Source organism: Salvia splendens, chromosome 16 (assembly GCF_004379255.2).
Source record: "Salvia splendens isolate huo1 chromosome 16, SspV2, whole genome shotgun sequence".
Taxonomy (NCBI): Eukaryota; Viridiplantae; Streptophyta; class Magnoliopsida; order Lamiales; family Lamiaceae; genus Salvia; species Salvia splendens.
The window spans coordinates 17499300-17514135 of NC_056047.1; the positions used below are offsets into that span (position 1 = coordinate 17499300).

General features: G+C 38.5%; 2 protein-coding genes across 2 annotated transcripts; both read right to left on the reverse strand.

Annotated features, from left to right (window-relative positions):
* Positions 1-6: 6 nt before the first annotated feature.
* Positions 7-5896, reverse strand: LOC121772355. The gene is made up of 8 exons (XM_042169423.1): positions 5531-5896; positions 4688-5002; positions 4354-4613; positions 3427-3568; positions 2962-3333; positions 2716-2847; positions 2302-2430; positions 7-2190 (listed from the first exon to the last, which is right to left on the reverse strand). The coding sequence occupies exons 1-8, from the start codon at positions 5603-5605 to the stop codon at positions 118-120; spliced, it is 3498 nt and encodes a 1165-aa protein (XP_042025357.1). The 5' UTR covers positions 5606-5896; the 3' UTR covers positions 7-117.
* A 7525-nt stretch (positions 5897-13421) lies between these two features.
* On the reverse strand, positions 13422-14215 carry LOC121770088 (dirigent protein 21-like). Its single transcript, XM_042166891.1, has one exon. It carries the CDS (start codon positions 14139-14141, stop codon positions 13575-13577), a length of 567 nt encoding a protein of 188 aa, XP_042022825.1. The 5' UTR covers positions 14142-14215; the 3' UTR covers positions 13422-13574.
* Positions 14216-14836: the final 621 nt, after the last annotated feature.

Below are 14836 nucleotides of genomic sequence, written 5' to 3' on the forward strand. Positions count from 1 at the left end.
CAGTGGTAACAAGCAAATGAAAAAATCAATATAATGTAATAAAATTCCTATATCTTTTGCAGAGCAGGATTATTGTTTACACACTCAGGCTTCTTTGTATCACAAATCCACAATAAATTAGAAAATAGAAAACTTTATGCCATTACTCGCAGAAAACAAATTGTATTCTTCTATGGACTCTTTTGCATTGCAGGGATGGGGGCTCTTCTCTGACGAATCACCACCTCGTCCACCTTTCAAGGTGACAGCCTCCTCAGTTTTGAATCCTACAGGGCCACCAAAATGGAAGAGAGAGAAATCATCATTCCCCTTCTCACACTTGACATCCTCTGCAACTGACGAATCTATGTTGTAATCCTTTGTGTATGCTACATTAGCCACAGTGGGGAAAACAGGCATATGAACAGGAGTTATTAGCGGCGGAGGGAGATGCTGTAAGCCCCCGTACTGCATCAACTGTGCATTTGTGTTCAAGTCGTACCCACACCTGTTGGGATATAAGTAATGGTTGGGGTAGTGAAAGGACATTAATCCATTAGTAAGGCTGGCTGGCCAAGAGACCGGAGCTTGATGGTAATAAGCCATTGTTTGGGCCTGATAGATGGGACACTGTATGCTCTGATTCTGCGTCATAGTGGGAAGCACGATTTGAGGCTGAGCATCCACAACAGCATCTGCTTTCCCGCTCTTGCAATATACGGCTGTTTCTGCAGGCAAACTGCTCAAAGAAGCTCGTTCCTGGTTGTTAGAATCATGTGCTCTGGTTGTAATCCGATCGCCCACAACTTTGTGACACTCAGCAAACCTACTTTCGAGACAATGCAGCATATCTCTTCCCTCAGAGGTTTGGCTAGACTCTTCTGAATCTGATGTGGATGTTGTTTCCAGATTAGAGTGGTTTAAGGAGAATGTATTGCTGTCGCCTTCACTGAGGCATGAAGAGCAGCTGCGGGAGTTGGAAGATCTGCTCAGCAATGACCCTTCTGTCCTGAGTGGAGGTCTATCCATGAAACATAACTTGCCATCCTCCGGTTCTTCCACCTTTATGTAATTCTCAGACTTTTTCATTGAATAAAATCCATTTCCAGACTTTGCCAAGTCCCCCAGTTCTATGTCCTCGTTATTAGTTTCAATCGAAGTATCTGTCAATTCACAAGAAGTAGCAGTACCAGATGATTCAGTAACTTGATCAGATTCAGTAGCTTCAACTTTGGGCTTCAAGGCAACATCAGATCCTAGGTTGCTTTGAGCACCTTTTTTTTGTGAATCCAAAGGTTCCCAGACTTTCTTTGTAACAGGTGAGTTGCCACAGTTGACGTTGGCTTTAACTCGTCCATTAATCTCACGCGCGCACTCAACTTGAGTGCACTTCCCTCGATGATATGATTTTGAAATGTCACAAGAAGACTCCAACTTATTCTCATATTTAGGCTCTCCAGTTGATCTCGTCGTATGCGACTCTGGCCTTGCTCGATAGTCGTTAGGATGGTTACAACTACAAACATGGGAATCACATCTGTCACCTACTCTACACTGAAGTTTTTCACTCAACTTTGGATGATATCTAGGATTTAACTTTGCAGTATTCGTTCTTAACAGCTTATCGAAGCAATTATTGCTCCTAGTGGAATCAAAACCATCAGCATGAATTCTTGATTCATACTTGCCAGTAGTGACTTCAGTCTCTGGCATTGCTGTACCCTTTCTCCTATCAGACCACTTTGAAGTCAAATCCTGCTCAGTATCTTTATGTAACCTTGGTTTCCTGCGAGAATACCTACAGTGGTTATATGGCAAAGAGGCCTTAAAATCTCTGGTATTTCCAGATTCCTCTTCCAATATATCTTCAAGGTGATTTTCCACATTTGGCGAACTGTAATCCATAAAATATTCTTCATCTTGAATGTCAGGGAACAAAGGACTGGGTAGGGGGGTAGCTTCCCCTGTTTCCATAGTACAATCTCTGGTGTTCTCAACATTGACACTGTCATCAGAGCAAGGTTCTGCCTCATCTCGAGTATCAAGAACCACAGGATCTGTATTCGATTCAGCACATCTCCTTTCTTTGGTTTCTTTCTCTCTTAATCTTTCCTTTCTGCGCACCTTTTTCTCCCTCTCTTTTGTTCTCCTGCGCTCCTTGCGCTCTTCATCTTCACGCTTCTCCTTTTCTTCTTCTTCAAGTAGTTTCATCTGTAAATAGAGAATTGAATGGGAAAAGTGAGAGTCAATCCAAACTCCAGAAAAAAAAATATCAAACTAGATAGATAGTTGCTGCAGACTAAAAATTACAGATGAAAGCACCTGCTTTTCTAAAGTGATGATTTCTTTGCACGCCACATGCACACGCTCTTCCAGCAATTCCAAAGCAAGACAAACAAATATACTCTGTGCATTTTTTTGGGCAGTCCCCTCCCTAAAAGCCTTCTCAACCTGCAGGAACACCTGCCAAGTTAGGAAAATTCGCAGAGCTAATAACAAGTACATCCACTAAAGAAAATTTTAAACATTAAACAAGCTCATAAACATATATTACTCCATGATGAAACTAATTTAGAAATTATACTTCACTTTACAAACAGCTTGAAAACTAGTAAAGTTAAAGTAGGTGCTTAAGATTCAAATGATCATTCGTGTTGGAAACTCAGAATTCTGACTGCATGCAAATATTTCAAAACTAAATTTGTAAGGACGGAGAAATAAACATAATAAACATACCTGTTCCTTGAAGATGACAGTTGCAGCATCTAGGAGAAATTCTCTAGCAAGTTCGGGACTCTTTGCATGTGTCTGGGGACGAGAGCACTCATCATCAAGCTCATTTCCATCCTTATCCATGGAGTCATCATCCTGGAAAGGATATTTATAAATCACAATATCAGGGATGGAATAGGCTTAGCAGGAATGAACTAAGTGTGGAGAAGAAAACATCAAGCAAATCCTTCTTTTGAACAAGCTGCTAACCTCTTCTTCCTTGGCCTCCTCTGCATGCTCAAAGAATCTTCTGATATTTTCCCCTATTATAATTCTTACATATCCATCACCAACAGCTAGCCTGCAGTGAGCACATTGCTGCCCATGCAAAGAAAGAGCTTTCACACACAGTTCTTTGCATCGTCCATCCATTTTCCAAGCCCTTAGAGTTATGTAGCAAGCATTCAGACCACTTAGATCTACACCATTCACTTGAACCCTTACTCGCAGCCCAACATTTTTAAAGTCCAAGATATCAGATTTTCCTTCTCCAGTTCCAATAGCCCATTCAAAGTGATGATACGTTCCACAAGCATCTGAAAATGTTTGATGCCAATCAGCTCGAACTGTATCGTGAGAAACCTGAGAATTGAAATAAATGATGCATCATTAAGTATTGTAGGAACAGGATATCAAATTCCCAAAGAATGATAGACAATCCAGATGATTGTGCACCTCATATTGGAAGGCAGAATCTGCTGAACAAAGCCAGCTGGTACAACAAGGATCCTTTCTCATGCGCTTCAGCTCTTTTAGCTCCTTAAATTCACGTATCACATTTTTTCGACAATCTCTGCAAAACCTTTTGCTGTCAAACCTGCAAAAAGGGAATTCAGAAGTTGCTTCAGAAATGAACTCAAATTGGGTTGTCCTAGAACCAACATTTGAATAAGAAGTTCATTGACCTATTTCAAATGAATGTGTGGCTAAAACGTGAAAAACTAGTCAGATGATAAAATCACAACAAAACTCACCATTCCCTGATATTCTGAAATGATCGCTACAAATTTAATCATGAGACAACTTTACGCTTAACACCAATTTATGTACGCTGAAGCATCTCGTGTAGCAATAAAGATTTAGAAAACTTACTTTAGAATTGACATAAATACCTGGCTAAGAGGAAACCAAACTAGCTTCCAGTACTATAAGTTTAATAATCAACAAAAAAGGTAGGAGCTAGTAGATATTTGCTGTCAAGCATGGGAACTCCAACTAATGTTTTGGTTGAATATTAAGATGAGATAAGACATACATATACAAATCTATACCATATTTTTTTGAGTTAGGCTAACTATGGCACCCTAAGTTAGTCTATAGAATTATTCTTTAAATGTTGTGTACTACCAAAACAAATGAGTTAGCCTAGGTCTAAAGATCTTACTGTGCTAGCTGTAACCATTATGGCATCCTTGTCCAATGGAGAGTGGAGACAAGGTATTAAGCAGGGAACTCAAAACTAGAATAAGCCAATGTTTAACAGAAAAGACATACTATATCCTTACAACATGAACAGATTGGCGTCTTTACATTTGTTTAATACTGTTATAGTCATTCAAGAGCAAGTAAATAGAAAACTAACAAGGAAAAAGGGTGGCACACCTAAACATGAGTTTTTCAATAAAGTCCTCTTCTTTCATCCTCAGAAGAGATTGTTGAGTCTCTGCTCCAAGGGCTGACCAAAAGTTAACCAATGTTTTCACTGATAATCTAGCAGTGTGAAGAGCACACGTTTCTCTTGTTACATGTACTCTACCATATCCTGTAATTCCTTGGCTTATCCATCCCCGGCCACCTCCTCCGCATGCATTAGGATAGAGTAACTTGCGTTGTCTTTCCCTTCCACGTGCACTGTCAAATACCTGATTCATATTAAAGGTAATTAAGCCTAAGGTTTGCACTAAAGAAGATAAAACTATGCAAAGTCGACAATTACATTTTGGAGACCCTTCAAAGACTTTGAGTGAAGGTAACAGTCCAAAAGCGTCACTGTCCCTTCCCTGGATGTGGTTAATCCACCCCACGGATGGATAGACGGATCTATCACATTGTCTTGGCGCTCATTATCAATACACAAGTTTCCACAGTCCTGCTGTAGAGACTTTCCATACATAACAATCTGTAAAAAACTTTCAAGCAACAACCCATTGCACCTTGAGCAGTACATATTCTTACGAGCATGCTCAAACAGTGTCTGTTTGTCAATCCTCATAAGTTTCTGCCGAGCTTGTGTTGACAGTTCACACCAAAACTGCACGAAAAAATATAAAAAGAGAGAAACTTAAGAATAAGATGAGAATCACAAACGAAGCAAGGAAATGTCTGGCCTAAATGAACAAAAAAAGACTATACTCATGGAATTTGAACATGACTAGTATAATCTATAAAGGCATTTGAATTTTTCAAACGGATTGATGCAGCAAATGTATGCAAAAACACTATCAATCTTTGTTTAACTTTCAAGTCCTAACCCACCAAAATCAGTACAAACAGAGTGGTAACCTTAGGCTCAACCTCAACAACTGCTTCACCCCCACCAAACAAAATGAATTTAAACATAGAACAAATGCGAGTAAAATTTGAATTGACATCCATATAGCATTGCCAGATTCATTTAATTCAACTCTCAATCATATCCAATTCAACCCTACAACCTCCCAAACAAAATACTGAAGCTGAACTCACCCCATACCGTCAACAAAAAACTGGCAAAAACACATTAAACCGGTTCAAAATTAAATTCATATCGAACTGGAATGTACATTAGCTGATAAAATACCTTCTGCAGCTGATTGTGATAAAGAGTCGCATTAGAACCGCCGCAAACATTATTCTTCTGCACAATCCCAGGCATTCTGTCTCCTAATATCGATTCCTCTAGCAACCAATCCTCATTTCCAGGAGCCAAATCCCCTCCAAACACCCAGAGGCAATTGGCGAAAGAATGAATTAAAGCGACCGCAGAGGCGGATATGCAAATGAAGTCCGTATCAGTAGAGAAGGATTGCAAACGACTTCTCCTTATAGAATCAGCGCATCTGTGTGTTACTGATTGAGAAATGCAATGAGATTGTTATCCGGCGATGAATTCCAATTTAGGTATTTACAGAGAAGAGAACAGAAGAGGGGTTTTGCCGTTTTGGTGTGTTTTGCGTCGGCGTTGGTATACATTTTATTTTTAATGGGACAAAGGAGGGGTAAATATGTACCTAATACAAAATGTATCACATTTGTTTCATATTACTATAAAAAGCTTGAAGTTGATATAAATCATACAAAAAGTTTTATTTCGTGTTTCAATTTAGTACATTCTGTTATATGTGTTTAAACGGCGTTAATTTTTTATTATTTATTTATATTTTGGAGGTGACTTGTGAAATTATTAAGAATAAGTACTTTAGAAGGTTGCTTAGAATTATATGATTCTTTATACATACATGAATGTAGTGAATATTTGAGATAATGTTAACTTACAAACAAAAGTTATACCTCAAAATATAATGAAACAATATTATTTTCTTTAGAAGAGTGCTACTATAATTTGTAGTGGTATTTAATGAATTTCAATTTACAACTAAATGAGTAAATGGTGTGGACATCATTTTTATTACTAATTTGGATTTTGAAAATGGTGACCACATTTCACGTTTATTTAGTAGTACTACGTTTTAACAATCAAAATGGAAGTTCGAGAAAAAGTTGGTTTAGATTTCAAATTGTCATGTTCAAGTTTGAGCAGTAAAATTTTGCGTTGATTCCTTTTCTGTATTTCAAGATATCTTTCTTGTTCTTTTCTTTTTCTTTTTCTTTTCCTTTTACCGAATTCTCTACTATTGCAAGAAGATGTGTTTTCATTGCTTTATATTTTTATTACCACAAATGGGAGTATAGAGTATATTGATACATAAAAATCGATGATATTTTAATATTTTCTAAAAATAAAAGTAGCATATGACACAAATCAATTACTTGAATGATGTACGTAGGGACACATTCTTGTGACCGCTCACCTCCCTGTGAGCGCAGTTGTGCGGGTACTAAACCGGAATCCGACCTAAAATCTTAATTAAAGCTAGACATTAAATGTTTCTCTCTTCCTCTCTCGATTATATTGGATGGTGCAACGGTGAAGGCAGGACGTTAAAGTAGCAGGAGATGACGGCCGGCTATGGAGGTGGACGCTGTGAGGGACATGCCAAATGTGGCAGAGGAGAACTAGAGAAGATGAGCAACGTGCATATGCGCTTAGTGCCTATGCAAGTTTTAGTTATATATAAAAAATAGAAAATGATATTAATAAAATAGAAATATGAGGTGGAGTGATATGATGTAGCACAAAGTAAAAATAGGCATAAGTGCTTTTTCATTTAGGCATAACAAGGGTATAAAAGTAGTTTAACAATTCCGTAATTTGGGCCTAAAAAATAATGGCCTTTAAATTTATTACTAGTACTTATTTAGTTGGGCATATCGGCCCTCATTGTAGCCGGGCCCTGATTTTCTATCTTGGCCTTTTAATATTGATAATAATGTTTTGAGGATTAATGGTCTTAAATAGTACTACTAGTACCATAAACTATCATATCAAGATTAGAAAAAGGAAAAACATATGGCATGTAGAACTAAAACAAATAAATCAAGCAATGCCTCAACAAATATTTACCTTTTTATTATAGTAATATAAATAAAACTATTAATCTAGTCATATTTATCCACTTAGTTAAGCGGTGGAAATCAATACAATATTTTATGGCTGATGAAAAAAATGCATATTCCAATAATATTTTACCAAATTAATTTGAATATATTACTTTTTTTTTTCCCGTTGTGGGATATTTAGTGAGGAGCGTGATATTAAGTTAAAGGTCTAAGATGTTTGTAGCAGCCCAACTCCAACAACTCCAAACTCGTGGCCCAACTATCCCACCTAATAAATCAGTATCCGCTCCTAGTGTTGGCCCAAAGGACTACATTTTTTGGGATTCCTTTCAACGATATATTATCTCATTTCAACTCTCTTTTACTTTCTCCATTTTTTTTCTCTATCTTTGATCCCTCGCTTTTTGGTCTTCTCTTTCGCTTTTACTAGAAATCATCTCGACCTAGATCAGAAACTTTTTTTGTGACTTCTCTGATCAAATCTTCTCACTTATTTTTTTGTTGTGAGTGTGTGAGATAGATTGTTCCATTCTAAGGCAATTCAGTTTCGAGGATTGCATGATTAGTTACTTGTGAACTTAAGGTCTTCAAGGAACTAGGATTTCAGAGGGTGCGTGAGAGGCTTACACCTTATAACATGTCGGCGCGTGCGCGTGTGTGTAACGGTTGTCAATGGTTTGGCGAGCAGAGTTATGGGTTAAACTAGTTGTCTCACATGTTGAGATCCTCACTAAAGGGACCTTTTCACAGTTGTGTTGTACGATACTGAGCCTTATATGTATCTTGTTATATTTATTGGAGTACTTTTGGGTAGGGATTCGAAAGTGACGCTGGAAGAAGTGTATTCGGCTTTGAAGCTAAAGATTGCTCAGAAATCCTCAGTTAAAGTTGTTGATCAGGCGGCAGAAAGTCTCAACATAAAAGCTGGTGGGAAAAGGTACCAGAAATTCAAGAAATCTGGCAATGATAAATCGAAAACAAAGCCTCAAAAGGACTCAAATCAAAAGGAGACCAGAAGCTGTTTCTGGTGCAAGAAACCAGGTCATATTAAGAGGGATTGTCATGCCTGGAAAAGAAAGCAAGCCGAGGAAGGAAAGGAGGAAGTTGCAGCTGCTGTGACAGAGGAAATTGAAGAAGCTAGAGCACTGAGCGTTGTGGAAAGAGGCCCATTATCAAGATTGTGGATAATGGACTCTGGATGCAGCTTCCATATGTCCTTATGTGTTGAGTGGTTTTCTGATCTGAGAGAATCCAATGGAACAGTCCTGTTAGGTGATGACCACGTTTGTGAGGTCAAGGGCATAGGAAACATATGCCTCAAGATGGAGAATGGATGCTTGAGGAAACTTACAGAAGTCAGGTACATACCATCCATCAAAAGAAATCTTGTTTCATTGGGTCTGCTTGAGAGAAGTGGCTACAAATTGACTCTATTTGGGGGTGAGATGCTGGTAACCAAGGATGGAGAAGTGATGATGAAAGCCGTTAGAAAGAATGTGCTATATTATCTCCTAGCAGAAGCTGTAAATGGATCAGTAAATCTCACTCAGCAATCCATTGATTGGCATGCAAGGCTGGGTCATGTGGGTGAAGCAGGCATTAAGGAGCTTGCCAAGAAAGGAGTCATTGAGTTTTCTGATAACCAGATGAGCAAGAATATGGGAACTTGTGAGGAGTGTATACTGGGGAAAAGTAGAAAGATACCATATGGAGTGGGTAAACACATATCCACTGAGCCACTGCAGTATGTACATAGTGACATATGGGGACCATCTCCAGTCAAGAGCATTGGGGGAGGCAGATACTTCCTATCATTTGTTGATGACTTCTCAAGGAAATTGTGGATAATTGTGATGAAAGAAAAGTCAGAGACATTTCAGAAATTCAAAGAATGGTGTGCAGAAGTGGAGCTTGAATCTGGGAGGTCTCTGAGATGTCTCAGAACAGACAACGGTTTGGAGTTCCTGTCCTCTGAATTTGATAATTTCTGTAAGAGCAGGGGGATCAAAAGGCATAGGACGGTTCCTCACAACCCCCAACAAAATGGGGTTGCTGAAAGAGCAAACATAACAGTGTTGGAAAGGGTGAGGTGCATGCTAATTTCCTCTGGTATATCCAAGCCATTTTGGGCTGAAGCTGCTTCCACAGCAGCTGTGCTCATCAACTAATGTCCATCTTCTGCAATTGGAAATGACACACCTGATAAGAGATGGTATGGAACTGATGGGGATTACTCAAAATTAAGACCTTTAGGGTGCAGGGCCTATGCTCACATAAAGCAAGGCAAGCTAGAGCCAAGGGCTCTAAGGTGTGTGATGCTTGGCTATCAGAAAGGTGTAAGGGGGTATAGGCTGTGGTGTTGTGAGGATGGTAATAAGAAGGTAATCATAAGCAGAGATGTGGTCTTCAAAGAATCAGAAATGCCATTTGCCATTAGAGAAGACCAGAGAACTCATTTTGAGGTGGAGGCTCACAGAGAGAATGTAAGTGAGCCCCAGAATGTCTCAGAAAGTGATACTGATGCAGGACCTGCTAGTGATCCAAACAACACAAGAAAATCCCAGAGAGTGGTAGCAAGAGACAGGCCCAGAAGAGTTATCAAGCTCCCATCAAGATTCAATGATTTTGATATGATGCATTATGCATTGGCAGTGGCTGAACAAATGGAGTTCCATGAACCATCTTCATACAAGGAGGCTCTGAGAAGTCCAGAAAAGGACAAATGGTTGCAAGCTATCCAAGAAGAGATTGATAGCTTGTATAAAAATCAGACATGGATTCTGGTATTAAGACCCAATGATCAGAAAACAGTGGGTTGCAAATGGATTTTCAAGAAGAAAATCGAAGCCTTCAACAATGATCAGGTGAGATTCAAAGAAAGGCTGGTTGCTAAAGGGTATACTCAGAAGGAGGGAGTGGATTACAATGAAATATTCTCCCCCGTTGTCAAGCACAGCTCAATCAGGCTGCTGCTTGCCATTGTTGCACATAGAGGCCGGGAATTGCAGCAATTGGATGTGAAAACAGCTTTTCTTCATGGAGAATTGGAGGAAAAGATCTATATGGAGCAGCCACCTGGATTTGTGAAGGCTGGAGATGAAGGGAAGGTATGCTTGCTGAGAAGAAGCCTTTATGGTCTGAAACAAAGCTCTAGACAGTGGCATCTGAGGTTTAATGAGTTTATTCTGAAGATAGGTTTTGAGAAATCCCTCTATGATCACTGTGTTTTCATTAAGAAGAGAAATGGGATTGCTGTGGTCTATCTACTCTTATATGTAGATGACATGCTGATATCTGCTGAGCACATGGAAGAGATGGAGAGAGTGAAGGCTGATCTCAGAAAAGAGTTTGACATGAAGGATCTGGGCAATGCAAAGAAGATCTTGGGCATGGAAATCATAAGAGACAGAGATAAATGGAAGATATGGCTGACACAAAAAGGCTATCTCAAGAGTGTACTTGAGAAGTTTCAGATAAGTGCAGGTAAACCAGTTTCTGTTCCTCTCAGCCAACAATTCAGACTCAGTGTGAACCAGAGTCCACAAGATGATGATGAAAGGAGAGCAATGGATAAAATTCCTTATGCAAACATGGTGGGAAGCATAATGTACACCATGGTTTGCACCAGGCCAGACATCAGCCATGCAGTGAGTGTAGCTAGCAGGTATATGGCAGACCCGGGTTTAGAGCATTGGCATGCTTTAAAATGGATAATGAGGTACTTGAATGGTACTCAGGGCTATGGGATCATGTTTGGTGGAGATCAAGTGGAGGTGGAGCAGCCTCTAATGGGGTTTTGTGACTCTGATTTTGCCACAAACCTTGACACAAGAAAGTCACAATTTGGATATGTGTTTTGCTTATATGGTTCTGCAGTCAGCTGGAAATCAAGCCTTCAATCAGTGGTGGCTCTCTCCACAACCGAAGCTGAGTACATTGCCTTAGCAGAGGCTGTGAAAGAAAGCCTATGGTTGAAAGGGATGTGTTCTGATTTTGGGATCAATCAAAGTGCAGTGACTGTGCTGTGTGATTCAAATAGTGCAATCTGCTTATCAAAGCACCAAACTTTCCATGAAAGAAGTAAGCATGTGGATGTGAAGCTACATTTCATAAGAGATGAAGTGGAGAGGGGATATGTCAGAGTGGTGAAAGTAGCAACAGAAGATAATGCCTCTGATATGCTCACCAAAGTGCTACCTGCAGCAAAGGTGAAACACTGCATGGAGAAGATCAGTATGGTTCGGTTTGAATGATGGGAAAGGATTGGAGATGATTCAGGTGTTGTGGCAAGATATGTCCCAAAGGTGGAGATTTGTTGGGATTTGGGGCATATTTGCAAAAACTAAAGAACTCAAAGGACCAGAATGCAAATTTGTATGAGTTAAGTTTTCTCAGAATTTGTAATCGAGCTTGTTGAGATTGAGGGTTGTCAATCTAACATCTTGTGATTTCTCCATATTTTCTAAGAGAAAAAGATTCCCATTCATTCTTCAATCCAAGTTCTTGTGTGTTCTTATTTGGTGTTCATCATTCGATCGTTTGTGTATTTCATTTCTTCATATCGTTTCCATTTCCGATCTTGACTGAGCTCGAGATCATTGGCAAGTATCACAAAAATCAACTCCAAATGAAAAAATAACTGAGAAGAGGGGACTTTAATTGTTTAAAAAAGAATATTACTCGTTTTCATTCCTCTTTCTTTATGGTTTGAAAATGCCATTTTTGACCTTGTAGTATGTTAGAAATCGAATAATATAATTACTCAAAGCATACTTTATCCTACCCATAAGTGTTCATTACAAATTTACAATAAAATTAATTTATTAATTAGTCTGCATTGCTTTATATAATTAATAGCTTTGTCTTTTCCTTTTCTTCTTTTTTGTTTCTTTCGTGGGAAATATCCCTGCTCAGTCAATTATTGGAGCTTGTCGGTGGGGTGAGTTCCAAAATTCCAACGGCCCAACCTACGACTGACGAGGCTCACATAATGAATATTCATGTTAATATTGAAATTAGATTTTCCCAATATAATTAATAATTTTATACCATAAAAGTTAAGTTTAATTAATTACTCCTATATGCATTGTCTTAAGCCACGGCCGGATCGATGTAGTTTACTTAAAATGATATCTATCTATCTACCCCACTTTAATCAACAACTCAATCATGCACACATTTTATGATAATGGGACAAGAATATGTACACTAAACAAACCTGCTCACAATATTAATTTATACAGCTCCGATAATAATTAAATGAATAAGAAAATATTCGAATCACTGACTCACTAGTTCCAAAATTTGGATGAAATTCCTTATCATACATGTCTCTCACTCGCAGGATATCATAAAATATCAGAATTAAAAATTATTTGTAAAACTGTATACAATAAGTACTTTTTAAGTTATCAACTTTAACAATCATTTTTAATCTAATAGTAGAAATGATAAATACAGTGGTCAGTGGATAGACGGTTTTTTCCATATTGAGCATTATAAATCATAATGAGATTTCCATTCCAAAAAAAGTAAACACCCTAATTTGGTGTAACTAATTTCTAAATGGAGTAATAAATACAAAATTCAATAAAAAAATGACAAAAAGAAAATGAGAAAAAATGAACGGTACATTAAGTGCATCATTTCCTTTTTTTTTTCAATATATATAGCTCATCACTTAACTCGCTTATATAAACCCATCTTTCTCCATTCATAATATGCTTTATCATTTTAATAAGAGTGAATTGCACCACTAGTCCTTAACTTTTTGAGTTCTTGCACTGCAGACCCTAATAAAAAAAAATAGAGCCAGATCGTTTAATATAATCAAGAATGCAATGTTTTAGCAACTTCTTGGACAAAAATGCCCAAATAACATTTTCTCAATTTGAAAGATTATATCTCATGATTAAATATATATGGTGTTTAGTTCCTAAGATTAAATCTCACAAACTTAATGTTAGAAAATTAACATCCAACGATAATCCTAAATTTTATAAAAAAAATAGTTAAACAATGCATAACTCGTTATTTATTAGTAGTACAACAAACAAGACAAGATTAGTCGTCACATTATTGGTACGACTCCAAAGTCCAAAGTCCAAAGTCCAAAGTCATGTAAGACTACTAAAGAAAATTCAACAAGAAAGGGAAAAAAATCATCAATAATGCAAAACATAGACATTATATTCCACAATAGCATCCCCTGTTTTCATGTTAATGAAATGCGTCCTCGCCTGCGCATACCCTCTCGCGAACCGGAACACGCCGCTGCCCCCGACGATCGGCATCTCCCTCACGGCCGACAGCGCCGCGTTCCGGCCCAGCACGCTGAGCGTGCTGCCGTTGAATTTTCCCTCCAAAAACACGAAATTGAGCGCCATCAGGAGGCCGAACTCAGTCATGTCGGCAGAACCGTAGAGCCCCTGCGCCCGGCCCACGATCCTGGAGCTCACGTTGGGGCCGGCCGTGAGGGGGTCGTCGATCATCACCACCATGCCGAAGCCGGTGGCCGAGGAGTTGGTGGTGGCGGCCCCGGCCACGCGGACGGCCGTGGGGTTGCGCCCGCTGACGATGTCGTGGAAGTAGAAGTGGAGGTGGCTTAGCTTCTCTCGCTTCGTTGATATCCCCATTTCTCGTTTGTCGAGTCTCGTTGAGAACGAATTTGCAGGGAGGAGAAGGGTGAGAATGGTGAATGCGAGGACGGTGGCCGCGGCGGCTCTGGCCATGGCGGATTTCAGAGAAAGAATGAGAGAATTGTTTGTTTCTGTGTAAGTAAAGTTGTGATGGAATGACTAAGGATTGAGATTGGCATCTCCTTTATAGAAAAAAAAAATGTCTCTTTCAATTTTTTATTTTATAAAGAGGAAAATATGGTCCACGCAATGATATTTTGTGTTTTAGTAAATCGGAGAGAATAAAATAGAAGTAAAAGCATTTTTAATAAAATACCCATGCTTTGTTTATTCATACTCAATTTTTGTGATTGTTCTAGAAGGTAAACATCTGAAATATTCTATGAATTTTCAATAAAGTTCAAAAAAAAAAAATTAAACCCTTTTTCTTCTTCATTTCTTTCATTTTCATTTATACTAGTCAACAGTACTGACTAAACTTATTCTTTATTGGCAACCAAGCATGATCATGTTACCATCAAAATCTTTAACCTCAATCTACCGAAACTTGTGGAGTGCTTCATTTTCTTAGTTAATCTACAAAAGGAATTCAAGGTAGTCAAATAATATTGAATAAAAAAAATACAATTGACATGGTACAAAGATCAAACAAACACTAGAAAATTACTTTGTATATTAAAAAAAAAACTTTGGATTTACGCCATACGATATGGGCATGTTGTTGGCATCAGATCACTATTGGAAGTACGTGTAACCTCAATTATATCGTCAACATAGATGATAAGGCA

Coding starts and splice junctions, on each gene's coding strand:
- LOC121772355 (XM_042169423.1), bottom strand. CDS start 5,605: ATGCCTGGGATTGTGCAGAAGAATAATGTTTGCGGCGGTTCTAATGCG. Junction 5,003..5,530: donor ATCACAATCAGCTGCAGAAG/GTATTTTATCAG, acceptor TTTTTCGTGCAG/TTTTGGTGTGAACTGTCAAC. Junction 2,848..2,961: donor AGGAGGCCAAGGAAGAAGAG/GTTAGCAGCTTG, acceptor TATCCTTTCCAG/GATGATGACTCCATGGATAA.
- LOC121770088 (XM_042166891.1), bottom strand. CDS start 14,141: ATGGCCAGAGCCGCCGCGGCCACCGTCCTCGCATTCACCATTCTCACC.